The sequence below is a fragment of the Aythya marila genome (assembly GCF_965140915.1).
Source record: "Aythya marila genome assembly, chromosome: 1".
Taxonomy (NCBI): domain Eukaryota; kingdom Metazoa; phylum Chordata; class Aves; order Anseriformes; family Anatidae; genus Aythya; species Aythya marila.
The window spans coordinates 169,250,828-169,270,166 of record NC_139042.1 but is presented as its reverse complement, the minus strand read 5'-3'; the positions used below and the strand labels follow the sequence as shown (position 1 = coordinate 169,270,166).

General features: G+C 40.2%; 1 protein-coding gene across 1 annotated transcript in view; it reads right to left on the bottom strand.

Annotated features, from left to right (window-relative positions):
• Nucleotides 1-718: 718 nt before the first annotated feature.
• PTPRR (protein tyrosine phosphatase receptor type R) overlaps nucleotides 719-19,339 on the bottom strand; it is a gene marked incomplete at its 5' end in the record, with an annotated part of 142,061 nt that continues 123,440 nt past the window's right edge. The window contains 4 exon segments of the mRNA XM_082775897.1: nucleotides 719-1,899; nucleotides 7,877-7,990; nucleotides 11,864-12,021; nucleotides 13,246-13,356. Of these exon segments, the coding sequence (XP_082632023.1) occupies nucleotides 1,806-1,899; nucleotides 7,877-7,990; nucleotides 11,864-12,021; nucleotides 13,246-13,356 (477 nt within the window). The 3' untranslated portion in view covers nucleotides 719-1,805.

Sequence of the window (19,339 nt, the reverse complement as noted above, 5' to 3'; positions counted from 1 at the left end):
ACACCTCAGATAAGTGAAGCGAAGGCTAGGAAGGAAATGTGCCTTCACAGGGGGAAAAAGTCAGTGACGAGCACTTCCTTCTATTCAATTGTTTTGGGGAGTTTTGCACCACTTCGTCGTTTCATATGATTCTTCAGAATTTACTAGTTGCTTTATTTTGGAAAAATACAAATACGTGGGGCACTAGAAGAGATGGCGATGAATCTGTTTAGACTAAAAGTCCAAAGAAAAGGGATTGTACTTTTGTGTAATGTGTTGCCTGTGAAATTATGAGTCCACAGGTGACCTGGATGGTATTGAATAGGTATATACTGTATTATCCAGGGAACGCACACACATTTCTTTTGATATGTAATCAACAAACTCCTGATAATGATATTTGTAGCTCCATAAGTCCTAAAAGCCAAGAAGACAGGGGGAGGAGGAGGGGAAGAGGAGGAGGCAGAGCTCTGAGGTCTGTACTGGGTCTTATACAAACTCCCCTGAGGACCCAGTGATGCTGATGTTGCCTTCAGCAGGTGATCCGCTTCACTCAGTGTCAGTAGGAGCTTGCCTGTGTCATCTGGATTGAGTCTCCAGCGGTCTGAAGCCTTGGGGGATCTAACCAAATTGTACTGGTCTGTTTTGGGGGTACAAGAGTGTGTGCCGCATTACTCAAAGCAAAAATAGAGACTTCAGTAAGTATTTTATATCAAGTGTAATTTATTAGCAGTATGAAGCAAAGTCAACATCACTGCATTAAAAACTCATTATACCCTGTGAACAGACCTCCCAGTGCTATAAGTCATAATGCCAACTTTGAATTTCTCTTAAAAGCAAATTCTTACTGAGCAGTAAGGAAACAGTCATAGCAGCATTTTCTTTTTTGTATAACCTGTCGTGGAACAGTCCATACCACTAAAGGCATCTATCTCACATTGAAAGAGATAGAGCAGATAAACAAGATAAGCAAAAAATCCCATATTAATAAAAGACAGACAAATATTTAAAATCCTTACCATTTAATATATGCTACAAAGTTTCTTTCAAAAGTAAAGTGACTTACACAATTTACAAATACACTGGATTTGGGTCTGTAGCAGAAGCATGTTCTAAGACAATCAACAGTATAGGGTAAATACGTACACACTGAATAACAGACATTGTGCTCTGCAACTGCTCTGTAAGACCTACAGTAAATACACATTTAGTAGTTAATAGTATGAAGAACATATATTTCCATATAAAATATTGACTGCTTTTGAATATTTTCAAAAACAAGACTTTTATCTCATCTTCTTTTTCAATTTTTTTTAAATCCATAATTGAACACTTGCAATTTTAGCAGCAAGAATATTATGTGGCCAAGAAACAAGCTCACCACATAATCAGTAATAGCACTTTACAGTACAGTTGACAGTCCATTCACAAGACAGTTTGCAAACGCTAAAGCATTTATACACTTGAGAAACATTTCTTCTGTAGAAGTTCCAATGTCCAGCTGACTCCAGCAGTAGCACATACATACATTCCATACGGCAGATACCAGTATTACAGAATTAACCCACCTTTAGATATATACGTGAAATCCATGTGTAGTTTCAGCACGGTACCTTCTTTATAAATCATTTTTGGGAAGCTCACAATACATTCATATACATTAAGGGTCCAGCAATCTTTATACTCTTGCCAAACTGTCCACAATCCTTCAGAAGTTGGCTTCAAAGCCATTCTTCCCACTGCAGTAAACTTCTTGAAGAAGCTGCTGGTAGGTAATGAAATAAATTACCTCAGGAGACTGACATTCGGTTTTACCCTCTTTGTCTTCACTGGACAGCTTCTGCAGAAAGTCTGCTTTCATACAGACTCAGTGCATGGTGCACAAATTCGTACTGTTCACTGGTCTGAACCATTCCACCCCTGGAAAGGAAACACAGCAGAGTGAAATCTTATTTCTTACAAATGCAACAACCTCCTGTCCATGCCAGTCCCATCTCCACCTGATAACGCAAGGACTTTCCTCAATGTTTGACTTAGAGTTTGCTTGAGTAAGTGGGAGAATTGCCTGAGCAGAAGTACATTCTTCATGCCTTACATGTACAGCATGAACTATCGGTCCCGATACCATCAGAGTAAGAACTATAGAGAAGAAACACCTGGCACGGTTTGCATTGTTAAAACCTACATTTCAAATTCAACACATTCATAGAGAGATTCATTCAGACATTTGGGCAAGGAGGACCAGGTACAAGGAACCATCATTACCATTGATGGAGCAAGGCAATATTCAGAATCTGGCCTTTCTCTTTTGTCCTTTACTAAAAATGTAACCTTCGTTGACCCTCAGATTGCCTGTACAGAGAACAGCTCTTCCTGTCCTCTTTCTAATGCCTACAATGCATCCTGTCTGAACAGCAGCCACCTAAGAAATTTTACAGCAGTGACTCATTTTAGCACCAACAATACAGCAGAGTTTAACTTGACCATAAAAAGGACTAGTAACAGCCAGACTGGGTTAGATGCCTACATTTAATACATTCAACCGATTACAATCCCTTTTTCAGGTCAAACTGTGAGGATCAAGTCCCACATGTCCAGTGCCAACTGCAGTGAGGTAGGAAGGGGATGATGTTCTACAGGAGGTAGGCATGATATTTACTATGAGTGTTACCATTCAGCTCTAAAATTGAACAGAGCCTCATTCTGACAGCACTAATGTCTTTCAGATCTCACTTCTCATCGAATGAAGGCCTAGGTTTACTTAATTCCACTTTGTCTCAGCTGCCAGTGTAGTCAAAGCAACAAGCTCATCCTCAGCTTACCCTGGAGCAGCTACTTATCTTTGTGGGGATGAATGGACTTAGAAGGAAGGATGACATTAAGATGTGTATTGTGTCTGGCATAAGCTAAACCTTCACTACTGCAATGAAATTCAGAGGGGGATTTGGATCCAGAGCGATGTAGAAGCCAGGCAGCTTACAGCAGGTCTGACAGACTCCCATGCGATCGCTTTCAGGGGTAGCAGCAACAAAATGGTCTACCAATACAGAGCTGTGTGAAGAACGGCAACACTGCCTCAACAGATGCTGTCCTTTATTATTAGAGAAGTTCACCGACAACCATAAGGCCCTTTTACTTTCCCCAGTACTGCCTCTCCGCTTTGCCAACAAAGACATCCACACATTCATAACCCCTGGCTGCCTGCAGCCGCTCTCCTCTGCACTCGTCTCTTGCTTGGAGATCCAGTGAGCATCTAAAGGTGCCGGGGGGGCTTTGTTCTGGTCCTCCGTGCTGCCTGGCCTCCTTCCTTCCTGCTCCCTGCTGCGTCCTGCCCGGCCCACGCAGCCCCTTCGCAGCTGCTCTCGCTCCGTGTCCCCCAGGACATGCTCTCGGGGAGCAGTTCCCTGGTTTCGATCCGCTGTGAGGAGGGGTGGAGGAGGAGAGGCGTCCAGGGAGCAGCACGTGGCAGGACGGGAAGGTTAAAACCAGCCTGGCTGCACTAGGCTGCTGGTGGAGGTGACCCTCGCACCTACCTCTGTTGAGCTGCAGTAACACAAGATCCCTGAGAAAGCACATAAAAGCCTGGCTGGGGTCGAGCCCAGCACTACTGCATTTGCCCCAAGAAAAAATGAGGTGTTGTGGTGCTCCTAAACCCCGTGTGGGCAGAGCAGTGCAGATCGCTGTCAGCTGAGGGGGCACTCAGGTCTTGGAGGGTCAGACAACTTGTCAGTGCTCACACGTGGGATCCTCCCCTTTGCTCTTGTGTAGAGCCCACACCTAACATCAAGGAATTATCTGTGATCCTAAAACACCGTTTTTAGGAAGAGTGTTTCAGGAGGAAATCTGCTCAGGGAGGGAGGTTTCCTCTCGCGTGTCCCCAGTGCCCAGGAGGGATGGACCCGCAGCTGTGGCACCTCCGGGCCTGCAGCCTTCGTGCTCTGCCAGGCCCCACTGCTGGCTCCTCTGCAAGCTGCTGGGCTCGCTGCTTCTTTGGGGTTTCAAAAGGAACAAACCCCGGTGCTCAGAGGGTTTGGGGACTATATCGAGGTCTGCCTGCGCAGCCGTGGTGCAGGGGCTTGTTCCCTGCCCTCTGGCTTGCTGCTCGTGCAGCTGGATGCAGTCCGCTCCACAATGAATGTGATGCGGCGTTTGGAATTTTTTTTTTTCTAACCTGAAGCAATTAGTCAAAACACTTAAACAATGAATTGACGCACACTGGAAACTCTTTTCATCCTGTCTGGAGAGCCAAAAGCGAAGTTATTGGACGTCATTCCAAGAATGTGCCTTTAAGGTTAAGAATGTGCAAAGTTTCTCGATATCACAGTAAACCTTGAAGATGCCTCACATCAAACGTTTCCTGTTTCTGTTGTAAAACATAAAAAATGAAGTGGAAAAAAAATAAAGTTGAGCAGATCTGAGGGTCTGTCTTTCTATGAAGCCACACAGAGCACGGCTATTTCTTCAACGTGGGTCAAGATTTTGAGTGGATGGTCCATTTCCTCATGTTAGCTCAGCACAGATGACTGCTGCCAGATCCTTTCACCCCTTAACAAACTCATAATTTATATTGAGCTGCTAAGAGGAACCCAGCACCTGAGCATACTGCAATTGGGAGCAGTGCTCTCCCATACCGTTCCCTGTTGGAGCTCTATTTCCAACTCTGTTTCCAGAGGGTCTTCATAGGCAGTTAAATAATCCATTTTTCAGCACAGCTCTTTACCACTATCTCTAATTTATCTGTATGCTTGTTTGGTTCTCACAGATCGCAGTCTGAACACTCCGCTTTCTCTTTTTGTGAGGGCAATCTGATGTACAAAGAATAACTTGCAGCCTGCTGCTGGCCAGCTTCCTGAGGATGAAAGCCTCATCCCTGTTCCTGCTCTGCTCCTGTTGGCCACACTTGCAACCGAAATGCAACTCATCTATGGCCACAGCCAGCTTTTGCAGTCATGTCTAGTGGGATGCCAGCTTCAAGCCACTTGTAGTGACCTTATCTCACACACCACCAGCTGATATCCCCATGTCAGGACTGGCTCACCAGGAGAAGTTAATCTCGTAGAGCTCTGTGTGTGTTACAGTGACACTTTACGAACCTGCAGTCTGGCTGGGCTGGCAGTGGCTGCTAAGCTCTGCTTTAGCAATCCTTGCTAGAAACTAACTGCCAGGTGAGCAAAAGCCATCCTGCAATATGGCCAACGGGAAAAAGGAAAGAAAAAAGAGTATCTGGTGTACTGAGTTTTGCCCAGAAAAATGCCTTCAAAAATTAGAACACAAATGTACTTTTTGTCTCAGGCAATGCCTGAGAACATGTAGAGTTCAGGAGCCCTCACCAAGATCTCTGGAGTCTATTTAAATAATCTGAAACTTGAAAAAATATCAAAATGCACAAACCACAAGACTTAGATTTTATAACAAGCTTTGTGTCACTGACATCGGTGTGCTGAATGTTTATATTTAGGTCAGATTTCCATTCTTTTTCCAAGGTAATCCAGGATCATACTACATATAAGAAAGTTCATTAGCCAGATATACTTAACCAAACTGTGTTGTCAGTAATAATGCTGAAAATCTGGAACATTTTTCCTGTGGTTGAAATAATAATAAAATATTTGAAATAGAAACTGATGTAGCTGAGAACAGAGTTTGCCCTCACTTCTCTACAATTAAGCATAAGAGCAATGAGAAAAAAAGGTTGACTTTAATAGAAATACTAAAATGGGGAAGAACACTACAGGCCTTTTTAAAACAAGATGAATAGATAATCAGGATGGAGCACTGGAAACGTGGAGTTGATAATTTAAAACAGAGTAAGCATTTTTTCCCTCAGCTCTTCCATCTTTTTCTGCTGCTGTGATTTTCAGGTCAGGAACTCCCCTTGGAGAATTCTGCCCTCCAAGTGGCTCATGCTGCCCTGTAAGGATCACGTTACATTCTCCACTCTGATGAAGGTGTGTGGGAGGGGAAGGGCAGGGGAGGTGATGCATAAACACAGAAAGCGATAAGGATTCTGGTCCTTTTGCAGTTTGTGGCTCCAGTACCTTTCAGAATGCTTCAAAACACAAAAATCCTGTATTATCCCTTTGACCTGATCTCTTTTTCAGCATTTGCACCCCTTATGGCTCGTTTCCATGTAAAGAGGAAAAGTGTGTCAGAAACAGTTAATATTCTTGGAAGGAGATTATATAACCTGGTACCTACAGCAAGACTCTGCTGTTCTTGGTGCAACCCTGTTTGTTTACCTTATACAAAATCCTGTTTCTGTAAGCAGAATAAGAAGTAGAAGTCCAACCAAACCAGCAGCTCACACTGTACACAATACCCACATCCTCCTTTCCAACACAAATCTTTCTTCAGCCATGGTTTTACAAAACAAAGCATTCTGCAACAATGTTGGCTTACAGCGTTCCTGCTTCCAAGCCCTGCTCCCAAGCTGTGAATTCAATCAGGGAATTGATCTGACTTAAGAAAACTCTGCAGCAAATGCCTTGCTGTTTTTTTAAGCTGGGCTGGTCTGCCAACCCGATTCAAAAGGAGCTCCAGCACAGCTAAGGAAGTAGCAGCAGCATCAGACTTGGTACTCTCTGCTGTGAACTACACACTGAGTGAGCCTGGATGTCCCTGTCAATCCAGGCTCAAAGACGATCCTTGCCTCCAGATTGCCCCGTGTCTCTTTTGACCTAACGGGATGCTGCAGTCAGCAGAAAGCTCCAGGAGGGAAAAAGAGGAGCACCAAACGCCCAGCAACCACAGGATTGTTATCTCAGGAGAGCTTCATTCAGTAGAATGTCACCCAGTCACCCGGAAAACAATATTCCTTAATCAGGATCTAAATATGAAAGTAATTTTGACTACTCAGCTAATGCTGTCATGCCAGTCAGCAAAAGTGATGGCAGCCACTCCATGTAAAGCAGCATTCAGCTGTGAAGTGGTTTTCAGAGTCATTACTGAAGAGTAAACCAGTCTCAGTCTGGCTCCTCTCCTTGTTAGGACATGGACGATGCTGGGCAGATGGGTTATGTTTCTTTCCCCCATTCTCTGGTATCTGGATGACATAAGTACCCTTCTTTGTCCTTCAGAGAATGCCCCATGCTGATGTAACCCACAATTTGATGTTACAGCAGCTACAGGCTCACTTTCAGTTAACAACAGCAATGTAGGGTAGTCAATTCACATGGGAGACTCCAATCACTGCACGCTTCTTTCAGCTCTGAAACCACTTTTGAGACACAGGCATCATCATGAAGTAGAACAAAAACATATCTTAAAAAAATATATGGAAAAAAAAATCCCCACTCTTCTGCCAGGATGGGAAAGGCAGATGCTGTGTTTCTCCTGCTAGAGATGACTGGGGGACTAACGTCTACATTACCTGTGTCCCTTCTCATGGCCTACATACAGAAGGCAGGTCCCTGCTCTAGGTGTTAGTGATGTAACCTCCTTGTACTGTTAACAGCAGCTGGAATTTGGGTCCTGAAAGACCTCAAGTATAAACAAAAATAACTCTTTGCATATGTCTAGAAAGCGTAGAGTAGCCTACACAAACGCTTTCTGTGTTGGACTAGTTCAGCTGCTGATGGTGCATGTAGGAAAATTTCCTTTGCAATCAGCAGAAGGAGAAGCAGGTCAGCTGGAGCCACGAGAAAATCTAGCACAGTTACTTGCAATTATTATGTCATCTCGTATGCACGTTAGATGTTTAGCAACCTGAATATTTAATTTTGGTGTCTATCAGACTTTTCTGAAGACCTTGACTCCTGCATATTTCTTATAATTTCGTAACAGATTTCAGATATTGTATCAGCTACAAGACACTTTCTGCAAAGATGTAGAAGACTTCAGGTGTTACTTTAAAGAAATTCATGTTATCTGATTGATTTTTGGTTCTTCTGGAACTCACCTGTCCACTCGTAGCTGGCAGACAATGCTCAATGCATCTACAACTCCTTCTTCCTTCAGTTGCTGACAACCAATGGCTGTGGCAATAAAACAACCAGTTCTTCCTATACCAGCACTGAAAAGAAGGCAAAATTTAATAGGTGAATGGAGCTCACAGATCAAAGGAGTTAATTCGAAAACACTAAAAATCCAAAGCAGGAAATTTTAGAACCAACAGTTTCTAGGTTTGTGACTAGTAAGGGTGACTTCTCAGCTCTCTTTTGTAGGTAGAAATAAAAGGGTGCAGTTCCTGCAGTCTAGCTGTTGTGAGCAATTTGTGAGGCTTACATGTTTCCAGTTTGCACAAAAGTGTGTGGTTAATAAAACAACAATCTCTGTTGGCACCACGAAGTCCAAATACTCCCTAGCACAAAGCAAACAAGTGATGGAGATATGTGCTAAGCTGGGGGAAAAGCCCACCTAAAGGCAAAACTCAATGGGGCTCTATGTTTGAAGCCCTTGAAGGATAGATGGGTTTTGTTAATTGTGCCTCTAACCACAAAGGTAAAAGGACCAAGAATCGTGCTGATGAAGTTAATGCCCTTTCCTGTGATTCTGCAGGAGGGAGAAGGATTTGATACTGTAACTTCAGCTTTTCATGATTCCTGCTTGGAAACAGCCATTTTGGCATTATCTTTACTCCCTGAGCTTCCAGCACTTTTGACAATCTCTGCCTGACTCTGTTTCTTGCTTAAGTAATGTGGAATTCAGTACAGCTCTTCCTTGTCTTGTTACATGCCAGGAAAATGTGAGGAAAATAGTTAAAACATGGAGTCGGGGTCCAGGTCTCTGTTTGGCTTGACTTTAGAAGAAATACTTAGCCATTAGACCTTGCTTTCTTCACCTTTGCAATGGGTAAGAGTGCTACCTGCTTCATAAAAGCACTACAAGAGTTATTGAAACTAAAGCCAGGAAGAATGTGTTGAGTGTCCCAGATGAGAGCTTGATATGAGTGCAAAGCGTTACCAGGAGTATGTCCAGTTGCTACAGCTGAAAAAAATCACAACCTACTCACCACAGAATGAAAGATAGGAGTGCTTTTGGGATTAAAAAGCAAGCCCACTCCTTCCAAAGTGAGTATTTCCAAGAGGACTCAGCAGTATTAAATATACGAGTATGTCTGAGCCAACCATGAGGGGATAATAAGAGGTAAAACTGGCAGTGTAAGAAAAGGTCAAGTAAACTGAAGAGTGTGAGCTGATAGCTTGGCAGTGTCACACAGGACATCAATATCTATGGGATAGATGTATCCAAAAGGAGGGAAGAGTTTATACAGGGATCTGCAAGTATCTATCATTGGATGCATACCCCCATTCTCTTCCTCAAATACCCTGAAATCCCTGAAAATGGGACTAAGAAGTTTAAACAATTTAGATGTAACCAAACTTGGCTATAATGAAGGGTTATTTTTTCCCTGCATTTTTTTTTTTGTGTGTGTGTGTGTGGATTAAGTGTTCTTGGACAAGTCCTTAATATGTATTAGACAAAAGCTAGGATTTTCTAATGTATTCTCTTCCTCAGCTCAAGCATGCAGGTCCTATCTTATTACACAGCATTATTTCAGACAGTGCAAGATAAAAACAACACAGTTCTTCACTTGCCTTACATTTCTTTTCTGGGATATCCAGAAATCTGGAGATCTACTTACTTTGAAGTGTTTTCTGGCACTCAAACATGTAATGCTATAATATATATTTCTATTTTTCCCTTCTTTTTCAGGATTTAAGGTGTAGTAGCTCATTCATAATGGTCAGCTAATTGGGAGTGTAGACTGCTGAGTTTCTGGGATTAAGAGATGTAGGCAGTATGCTTTTTATAGAACATGTTTATGCTAGTGAGGAAGGAAAAGTAAAATTTTCCAGCAATAACAGTGTCAAATTTCTGAGCATGACTTTTTTTTTTTTTTTCATTTAAGTGATGAAGTTTCTCATTTAAGAAACTCATACAAGTCCTCCAAAACTACTGCGTCTTCTGGGAAGTAGAATATTGCATTGTGGGCCAGATTCTTGGTCAGCTTTGTTTCACTAAGTGGGGCTAAATTAGTTTTACATTTGCGGAATATAATTCTGTGTGTCTAATTCTCCTTTATTCAATCAATTTAAAGAAGAAAAATCCTTCTATGTCTGAAATCTATCAATTAACACATATTTGGTCCCAAAGTACTAAGTTGCCATCAAACCCAAACTTATTCTGAGGTATTAAATGTACATGTAAAGGACAGATTAAGGAGATATTTTCCATCTTTGCCACATGCTTTAAATGAGCAATGCGAGAGAGGAAGCTTATACACCTTTCCAGCGAATATCACTATAAAGACTCTTAAGGACTTAAAACTTTCTTCCTTTGAAAGTCTACTTCCTTGGTATGTGGAGAATCAGATCTGCTGATTTCAAGGACCAAAAACAAGTGCTTATTATTTTTCCATGTGTTTGCAGAACAGGAACTGCTTTGCTGAAATGAGTAAAGTCCTCCTTATATCCTAAGTCCTGAATGGACTCCTCACTAAAGTGTGTAAGACAGCAGCCTGTGCTGATAGACTACGAGAAGACACACATAAAAAAATGATATATATATATATATATTTACTTCTTATAATTCCAAATCTTAAGAGATTATTAAAGCCCTTCTATTTCAGATTAAGGATCATGCTTGAGCATGCCCTGTAATGCTTCTCTGGAAATAACTGAGAATTGTGCATTTGTACATGGTCTGATTTTAAAAGTGTGCACATGATCTGTAAGACCTGGATGACATCACTGGCAGCTCATATTAAAAGGGAAGAAACTATGTGATGAGAAAATGCAGTATGAGTGAGTTAATCCACGCTGTAGACCATTGTGTAGTGAGTGTATAGATAGGTGAGTTGTCGCAGAAGAACTAGTAATTTTAATCCTGGGTCTAGGCCTTCAATCATGAATAATTATAGACCTTGCTGTCACATTGCTCACATCAGAAAGACACTTTCTTCCTCTGAAAACCTTAATTACTGAAGATCCTCACTAGAAAAATGGGAACCTCGATGGCCATCCATGGATTTGTGGATTGTTTAGGATAACTACAATTCCTGACAAAAACAGCTGCATAAAATGTATAAAATTTCTACTCATCACATTCTAGTTTTGCAAAATGATGTGTGATTCAGATATGGCTTCCATTCCTCTAACTCCAAAATATGGAGTTAAAAAAGAAGTGGCTCCAGATGAAAAGATCTGGTTTTGATGTGCTTCTAGAAAAAAAATAAAAATAGTACTATACCAATTGTAAAAGATGTATGAGACAAAGCAAGTAAAGAAACATTAATTTTTTTTTTTTTTTTCTGTTTTGCTTCACCTACTTTTTTTCACCAATATATAAATTCAGTCCAACTTCCGACAACTTAATTTGCAACAGGGGGCAATGAATCAACATCAAACAATAAAAGGGTGTGATGTACTTAGAGTGATTACAAGGACATTCATTGCAAATTGTGTTCATTTTAATTTGTGTTAATAACACTCTGCTCTTGAGTGTCAAACCAACTGCCTTTGTGAAAATGTTCACAAATTTTAGTAGCGATGTGTTCTGGTCTGCAAATTTGTACCTGATGTCTGCTGCTTACAACATTTTAGTCTATAAGTCACGGGGCACTGCATCTGACTTAGGTATGTAATAATGCAACAAGATAAAAAAGAAAGCAAATCATGAACAAGAAACAGAAGCAAAAACATCTTTCCAGCTGGTCTTTCAAACAGAGAGCTCATTAGCGGAAATGGAGAATGTCTTGGAAAAGATTTGCTAGAAACAAGGAAATTGTCTGCAAAAATCAAATCCTCAGATAGGAGCTGAAAAAGGCAATTAGCATGAAGAAGACCTAGGGAATTTTTCTCTTCCCCAAATACGCTCTTTGCTTGGGAGGACTGTTTGATGTGATTTTCTGTGACAGTTGTTTAAGAAAAGGGTTGCAAATTACCTGCAGTGCACAACGACGGGCCCTCGGCCGGGTGATTCCAGCCTGTCCTCTTCTACATCCAGCATCAGCTGCAGCAGTGGCTGGGCGCTGTCAGGGGTTTTGTGGTCTGGCCAGGACGTGTACCAGTAGTGCTTCACGCTCTGGGATTGACTTCCTTGCTGGACATAACATCAAGGTTTTATATGCACACTTGTATTGAACAATTCTTTTTATTTTTCTCGGTGTTATGGTAAAAAGGCAGTAAACATTTTAAGAGAGATTTAACAATTTGGTTTTATTGGACTGAGGGGATACATTTGAGGGGAACAGACATGCTTCCAGGGACACCTTTGAAATAAGGATTTCTGCACCTGGAAACTTGCCTGTTTTTCCAGCCATGTAAGCCATGCTCTGTCCATCTAACTATAGACTTGCTGTCTGTGTTGTCAGGAGGTAATTGTCAGAGGTCTGTGTTAGGTCAGCAGTAGAGTTAAAAGAGAGCACCTGGATTTGGGCTCCTTAATCTCTCTAAATTATTAAATATTTCTGCTACCTTTCAAGGACATTATCATAAGGGTCATACACTAAAATTAAAAGAGTATTTAAGTTAAAGGTGCCAAAGAACTGCACTTCTATGTTAATGAAATATCCCAGTTTGTGCAGCTGTTCTCTCCAACAGAAGCTGCTACCACTTATTTCAGCAAGGCAAGAGGGTAATTATAGGCTGTGGTCATCTGCACACTTCTAACCTGGACAATATGGCTTCTACCCACTTCTCACTGCCTCTTCTGAACCAAATCACCCCAAATCAACCAAAGTTTCCCAGTCCGTTGTTTATCGTAAAGTTTTGTCAGGAAGAGCAGATGTTGGAGTCCCATAGCATATAAGCCCAATGTGGGGAGTAACTAACAAGAGGAGCATCTGCCTTATTTCGGACAGTTAATGCTTAGTCAAGAACCTTGAAAGCATGAAATTTTCCTTATGCACTCGTTATATTTTTACATTCTCAAATAGGCTATAAATGCACTCAACGCATAACACAGACAGCTTATCTTTTTTCTGAATCATGCTGTGCTAGTTCTTTCATTAAATAAAATCCCTTTACATCATCTTGGCAATGCTAAAAGGGCCTCCAAGCAAATATAATTCAAAAGAGTGAAATTTGCATTCTTTTTGAAGCCTTTTTTTTTTTTTTTTTTTTTTTTTTTTATTGCCAGAATGATATAAAACAGCAATATGATGTGTTCCACAGCTTTGGTCTCAATTATACCTTTCAGCTGTGAGCTTCACAGCTCAGTTACTCCTCTTGTAAAAATTTATGCCCTTTAAAAAACATTTTAACTTCATTTAACATTGAAAACATAAAACATTAGGAACAATGCTTCTCAGATGCAGACTGTTACCTTTATTGTAAGTTGACGGACAGTATAGTTCTCACATTCTTGCACACTGTTAACAAGGACTTCGACCTTCCCATAGATTCCTCTTTTTTCTGGCCAATAGAGCACACATTTCTAGAAAGCAAACATCAATCTCATCAGGAAACTGGACTCTGAAGCCACATTAAGATCTGAATTTTACACTTTTTTTTTTTTTTTTTTTTTTTTGTCTCATAAGTACAGATGAATTCAGCCAAGGTTATTGATGTTAGAAGCATTGTTATTGATGATAGAAGCATTCCTAATAAAATATTGTAGGCTTCTTATTGAATGACTTGGGCCTGATTTTCAGGATTTGAATTTCTAAATATGAATCTCTACCACTGAAATCTTTGAACAACTGTTTTTATTTTTAATGGCTCAGTGAAGTTAAATTAAAGGAACTATTTTACAGATTCAAAACTTCCAGATGATTTTTTTTTTCTAGAACATTATTTCACAGAGTTAAATCCGGAGGACTTATAAGGTGTACTCTTTCTACATGGGACTTTCTTCTAAGCAAGAGATTTAGAACTTGTCCTGTCCTCAAAAGGCTTTTTGTCCTGTTTACTCTCCTAAACCACAATAAAACAAACCATGCAAATGTGCCCTTAGGTCTTACTGAATTCAATGGGACTTAATGTGCATATTAAAGTGTTTTGCAGAATCATGGCCTAAGTTGTCTATTATATTAGCATTATACAATGAACGATCTTGCTACAGTTACACTAAATTATATCCAGAATTCTTAAAGACTCAGTAGTGTTACACTATTTTGGTAACATATCTGATGAGAGTCTACTGAAAAGGAGATGAAGAAATAGTAGTTATAGATTTAACTGTCATTTTTTTCCTCTGCAAGTTTCTTTATTTTCGGATCAACTGCAATTTCATGTTCATTTCCATTAAAGTATTTCTATACCTGAAAGCAAACATCCCTGTTATAAAAGTACTTCTCTAAAATAGATGCTTATTACCTCAAAAGTATAAGGTGTGTGAGCCACATTTTCTGAAATAATGCTAGCCAATCTGAATCATTCATTGAGTTAAAAAAAAATAGTAAACTAAAGAAAGCAGCACAAAGGTAAAAAAATGCACTGAGAGAACAGACAGTCCCACAAGAATAGGAAACCCCAAAAGGACTTGTTTGCATTTCCTCAAACACACTTGCTGAAGAAACTCATATATATTTAGACAGTAGCCTAAATATACATAAAAACAAAACAAAGCAAATATGCACAGCAAAACAAAACAATCACTTTAATATCATTAATTGCTGTAAAACATAGCTTCCAGAAAATCCTGCTAAAAATGAGGCAAAAAACCCACCATCAGTAGTGTTCAAATTAAATGCCACAGTAAAATGCAAGGCTTTACCTCCAGGTGTGATCTTTAAGCTGCTACTCAACCCACTGGCTGATTGAACTGAATGCAAACATCCCTGCTCTATAAATACTCTTCTAAAAATAGATGCTCATTACCTTCAGAGTGAAAGGTGTACGAAAGCCACATTTTCTGAAATAATGCTGGCCAATCTGACTGGTTTTGTTCAAATGCTGTCTTTTGGAGAGTTATTCGAGCATCTTAAATTCGCTGTCTCCCCGAAGACACCAAGAATGGCAATAAAATACTCAGAAATTTGTAAGAAAAAAAAAGTGTTCACCAGTTCCACAGTCAACCCATGTGACACATACAGCTATTATTATCTGCAAGATCTGCAATTCATGCCCCTCCCTGGGAGTGTAGTTTTCAGTGCTAATATGGGAAAAAAATCTAAATACACAATTGTACCCTGACAATCAACAATAGTGCAGTCAACCCCTGAGACTTCTTGATAAATGAAAGTATGCTGTGCATACTACAAAACCTTCAGGCAGTCCATACAAGTGTTTTTCTTGACTCTTTCCCAGAACTGTAATTGGCAGCTTGTGCTGGGTGGACAATGAAACGGGGCTGTCCATTAAAATAACTTTCATTAAACAGCCCATCTACATTTAGTAAGATACAATGGATTATTTTTAACCCAGTCTCCATGCGTCTTTTAAATATTCTATTTGTTACTGCTTTGACAGCCTTGAAAATAGAGCTGGGATCAGCTGTTTTCAGGCACTTCTAAGAAGACAGATATTTGGGGAAATTAAAATGTTTTTGAAAGTTTATTGTAATAAAGGGATAAAGGTGAAGGTGGGAGGGATAAAGATATCAGATGTACAGAAGATAATATAGAAATCCCAGCAGTACCACCACCAACAAAAAGATTAAATGGCCTCAAGCTGTTACTTGAACCTAAAAGGAAATTCCACTGGTCTCAGGTCAGTATATTTTAGACCTGCTCAAAAGCCAAACACAGTGGTTAAGAAGGTTGCTATCTAGCCTCGTGTCTGTAATTAGCAACAGCTTATCACCTACTGTATATACTAGAGAAAAGGAAGAATTCACTTGTTCTTATCATCATCTAGTCCCCACTTTTCATGTTCGTCCTCTTCCTTGCTGTTCTCTCAGGCCTCTTTGTTTCCCTTTGAGCACATTCATTTACTACAGCACTTTCTAACTAGGTCACAGATTTTGTGAACTTGGGGTTGAATCCTCTATGTAGTCAGCAAACACGTAACAGCTATGAGCAAGATATTTTAAAAGATGCTTAAGCTAGAAAAAAAAATAAAAATCCCAGCCACATTGCATGACAGTCAAAAGCCTGGGAGGCTTCTTACTTCTTGTAGAAAATCTCATCTTCCAACCATCTTTCAAATTCCTCCTCAGGATGCATTTGCATGGAGTAGCTCCCTGATGGTGCCCTCAACTAATAATTTGTATTTCTGATCTGTTTTTTTTTTTTTTTTTTTTTTTTTTTTCCCAAAAAAAACCCACATAATTTCCTGGCCTGAACAGGAAGTTCATACAACAAACAGCATCTCACATGACTTTTAATTTATTTTGTCCTTTTTCCTTCCCTCTGTGACAGGGTTGTAGGCTTAGGTTCCCCCTGTCCCATGTCCTATCTCCTTGCATCCCACCCCTGTTGGGTGCTGGGCTTCACGTGGCAGCTCCGGAGGTGGATCTCTGTGACTGGATGGGATCCGGCCCTGCCTCAGACCAGGGCTGGCACCTGCTATTTGCCACCATCCGTGAGATGAGCATCGGTTTTGTGACTTGCCAGAAAGTGCTTCTGTTGCAGTCTAGTTTCCTCAGATAATTCTGCTGAATGGAGAAAGGATTTCTCAGCTGACTGGTTATTTACATGCTTTACTTTCTCCGGATTTGAACCCTCTGAACAAAGGTGTTTTAACAATCCCCAAATATGTGTGAAGGTACTTGTGTTCAGCTTCATTTCTTTTCCTGTTTATTTTTCCTTATAGCTATGCCAATAACTTTATACATTAACTGACCCAATAACCAGCCAAAAACACAACATTAATGAATAATTATAGCAAAGCTTCAGTTCCAGAATCCCTTTTTACTCCTGCCCTCTATTGACTGCCACTTCTAACTCAAGCATGAGAGTTATACTTTAGGAGGGCTTGCAGGATTTGCATTTATATACAAAAATCCTCAAAGTTACGACCAGATCTTCTCAAGTTTTATAACCCTGAGACATCTCTACAGTGGCAATAATGAGTGATCTTCAAAGAGCCTTATTAAGGTAATATTTCTGATTTCCAAAATCTACTTTGCTATGATTAGAGTGCCTATAGACTGAGGGAAAAAATGTTGCATAAAAAGTGATATGAGGTTTTAATAACAAGTTAACAAGATTGTCCTAGATAATGACTGACAACAAGATTTCCATTATCTGAGTAGAATAAACATGCATTGTTTCATGCATCTCTTAGTGCTAGCTCTTTCTTCTTGCAGAATGGTGCACAGTAGTTTTTATTTATGCTTCCCAAAATATGTTTCTTGATTAACAGGTAGAAGTTCCTTTGCTGTGCACTCTCCTTGGCCAGGCAGATTTCTAATCTGTTCAGACACTGTTCAGTTTTCAGTAAAAGTTTTACAGACTGTTTAAAATACTCACTGCAGACATAATTTCTTTAGCATTATTCTTGCTCACTAATCAATCTCAATTTTTTCATCAGACATCAAAATGAAGAAGAATCTAAACAAAAAGTTCATGTTCCATGTTTTCTCACATGGCTGAAATGAATATTTTACTCAGCATTCTACTTTCACATTATATTTTCATCCATCTTTCAGAAATTCCTGCTACATTGAGTCTTAACTCTTTTTCACCTCATGAAAGGAACTAACTCCACAGAAACCTGTGTGTATAATCATTTCACACAATTTCCTTTCCTTTTGCAAATTCATGACATCTGTATATTCAACTAGGGAATTGATGTCCCAGATAACTTTACTCATGCTAAATTACTTTATTGTTGAGCTTATTATTTTTCATGTGTCTGTTATTTCAGAGCTCCCTGCCCATAAAGTACTTCATACATTCTAGTACAATACAGTTGAAAGGGAGGTTGGTGATGTTACACCAATTGAGGAAAGAGACCTATATGTGTGAATCAGGTATGAGAATTTGCTTGTGCACGTGGATAAGTACATGAGCATGCTTTCAAATATGGAGGCATTTGTATGCATGAATATTACCAACGTACCTCCCAGAAAATGACAGAAATACAGCAGACCACAGAGAAGAAAAAATATCAAGTACTATTATGCTAATTAACTTCTGTTATTGCTTTTCTCATACACCTCAAATACTTTAAAGTTGAATTAATATTCTTGAGCACAGCCGTTAGCCAGGCTGTTTTCAATAGCAAGCAAGGCTCCAGGACAAATGTACTAACAGTGGGAGAGTTCCTAAGGTTTCTAGACAGGGCAGGACAGCTTGTGCAGACACAGCCTCTCTATATAGCCTGGGAACTACTTGAGATTCTCCACCCTTTCTATTAGGAGGAAATTACCACCGCCAGGCCACAACAATGCGGATAAACACCAGAGCTGAGGGACTGCGTAACTCAGGTAAACACAGGGCTTCCTGACACGTTGGAAACCACTGGGCACTTCTTTCAAGTCATTCTTCTTGTACAGTGTCAGATGTGAGTGTTTAAACAGGCAGTATTTCCTCAGTGAAATATTTATTCTTTTGGACAATTGGGTTGTAGTAGCTTTCCTACAATTTCAGGATTAATCCTTTTAACTTAGGCTTCTGGACGCTGGATTGAACAGTCTAGTTCAAAATGGCACCTGGTTTGGAAATATGTCTTGGGATATTTTCCAGCACTGACCTGTATTTTGCATACGCTTTTCTTAAAATCCACTGGATTTTAAAGCCACTTCATACTAGAAGGCCAAAGTCATGGTGACAAAGAGCCAAGCATTGGTCAAGTGCAGCAGGAAGGAAGAGTGCGTTGACTAAGTCCACCTTTAAATGGGGCAGTAAGTTTGCACCATGGAAATGCATCCAGGATCTTGGCCCCCTGACCACTGAGACTGGGAAATTTACCTGAATAAATTCTGTTTCTCTGTCACCACATTCAACTGACTCTGAAGTGCAGGGAGGTGAGTGGAGCAGGGGCAACATGGCCTTGGCGCTTACTGGACAAGGTGCTGAGATGTGGTTGAGGCACCTACCTGGAGTTGGGAAGAGCTCCTTCATCTATCAGTTTGGACACAAGAAAGAAGTCAAACTCCTTTAAATCTGTCTTTCTTTTGTCCAAAAACCCTTTAAACCACTTCTGTAACATTCAAGCTTCCAAAACAGAGCTTTCTATTGGCCTGCTGCACAGGAGAGTGTTTTTTGTTCTTAATGTCTGACAGCAAAGCACAGACTCTGGCACTATCAAGGAAAGCAAGGTAAAAATTTATATAAATACTAGATAAAGCTATTAAAGATGTAGTTGGGAAGCAATCCAACTACACAGAATACATAACAGGAGCTAGACGGCCATTAGCAATTAAAATGCTATTGTCACCTGAACTTGGTACTAAGGAAAAGAGCTATGTGTTTCCATCCTGGCTAAGTCTCTCCATAGTATTGGCATTTGGGAGCCCCAGCTCTATCTCTGGGATGATCTAGATGATCTGTTGTACCTGGAAGGGTTTCAAAAACTGCTATTACAGCAAA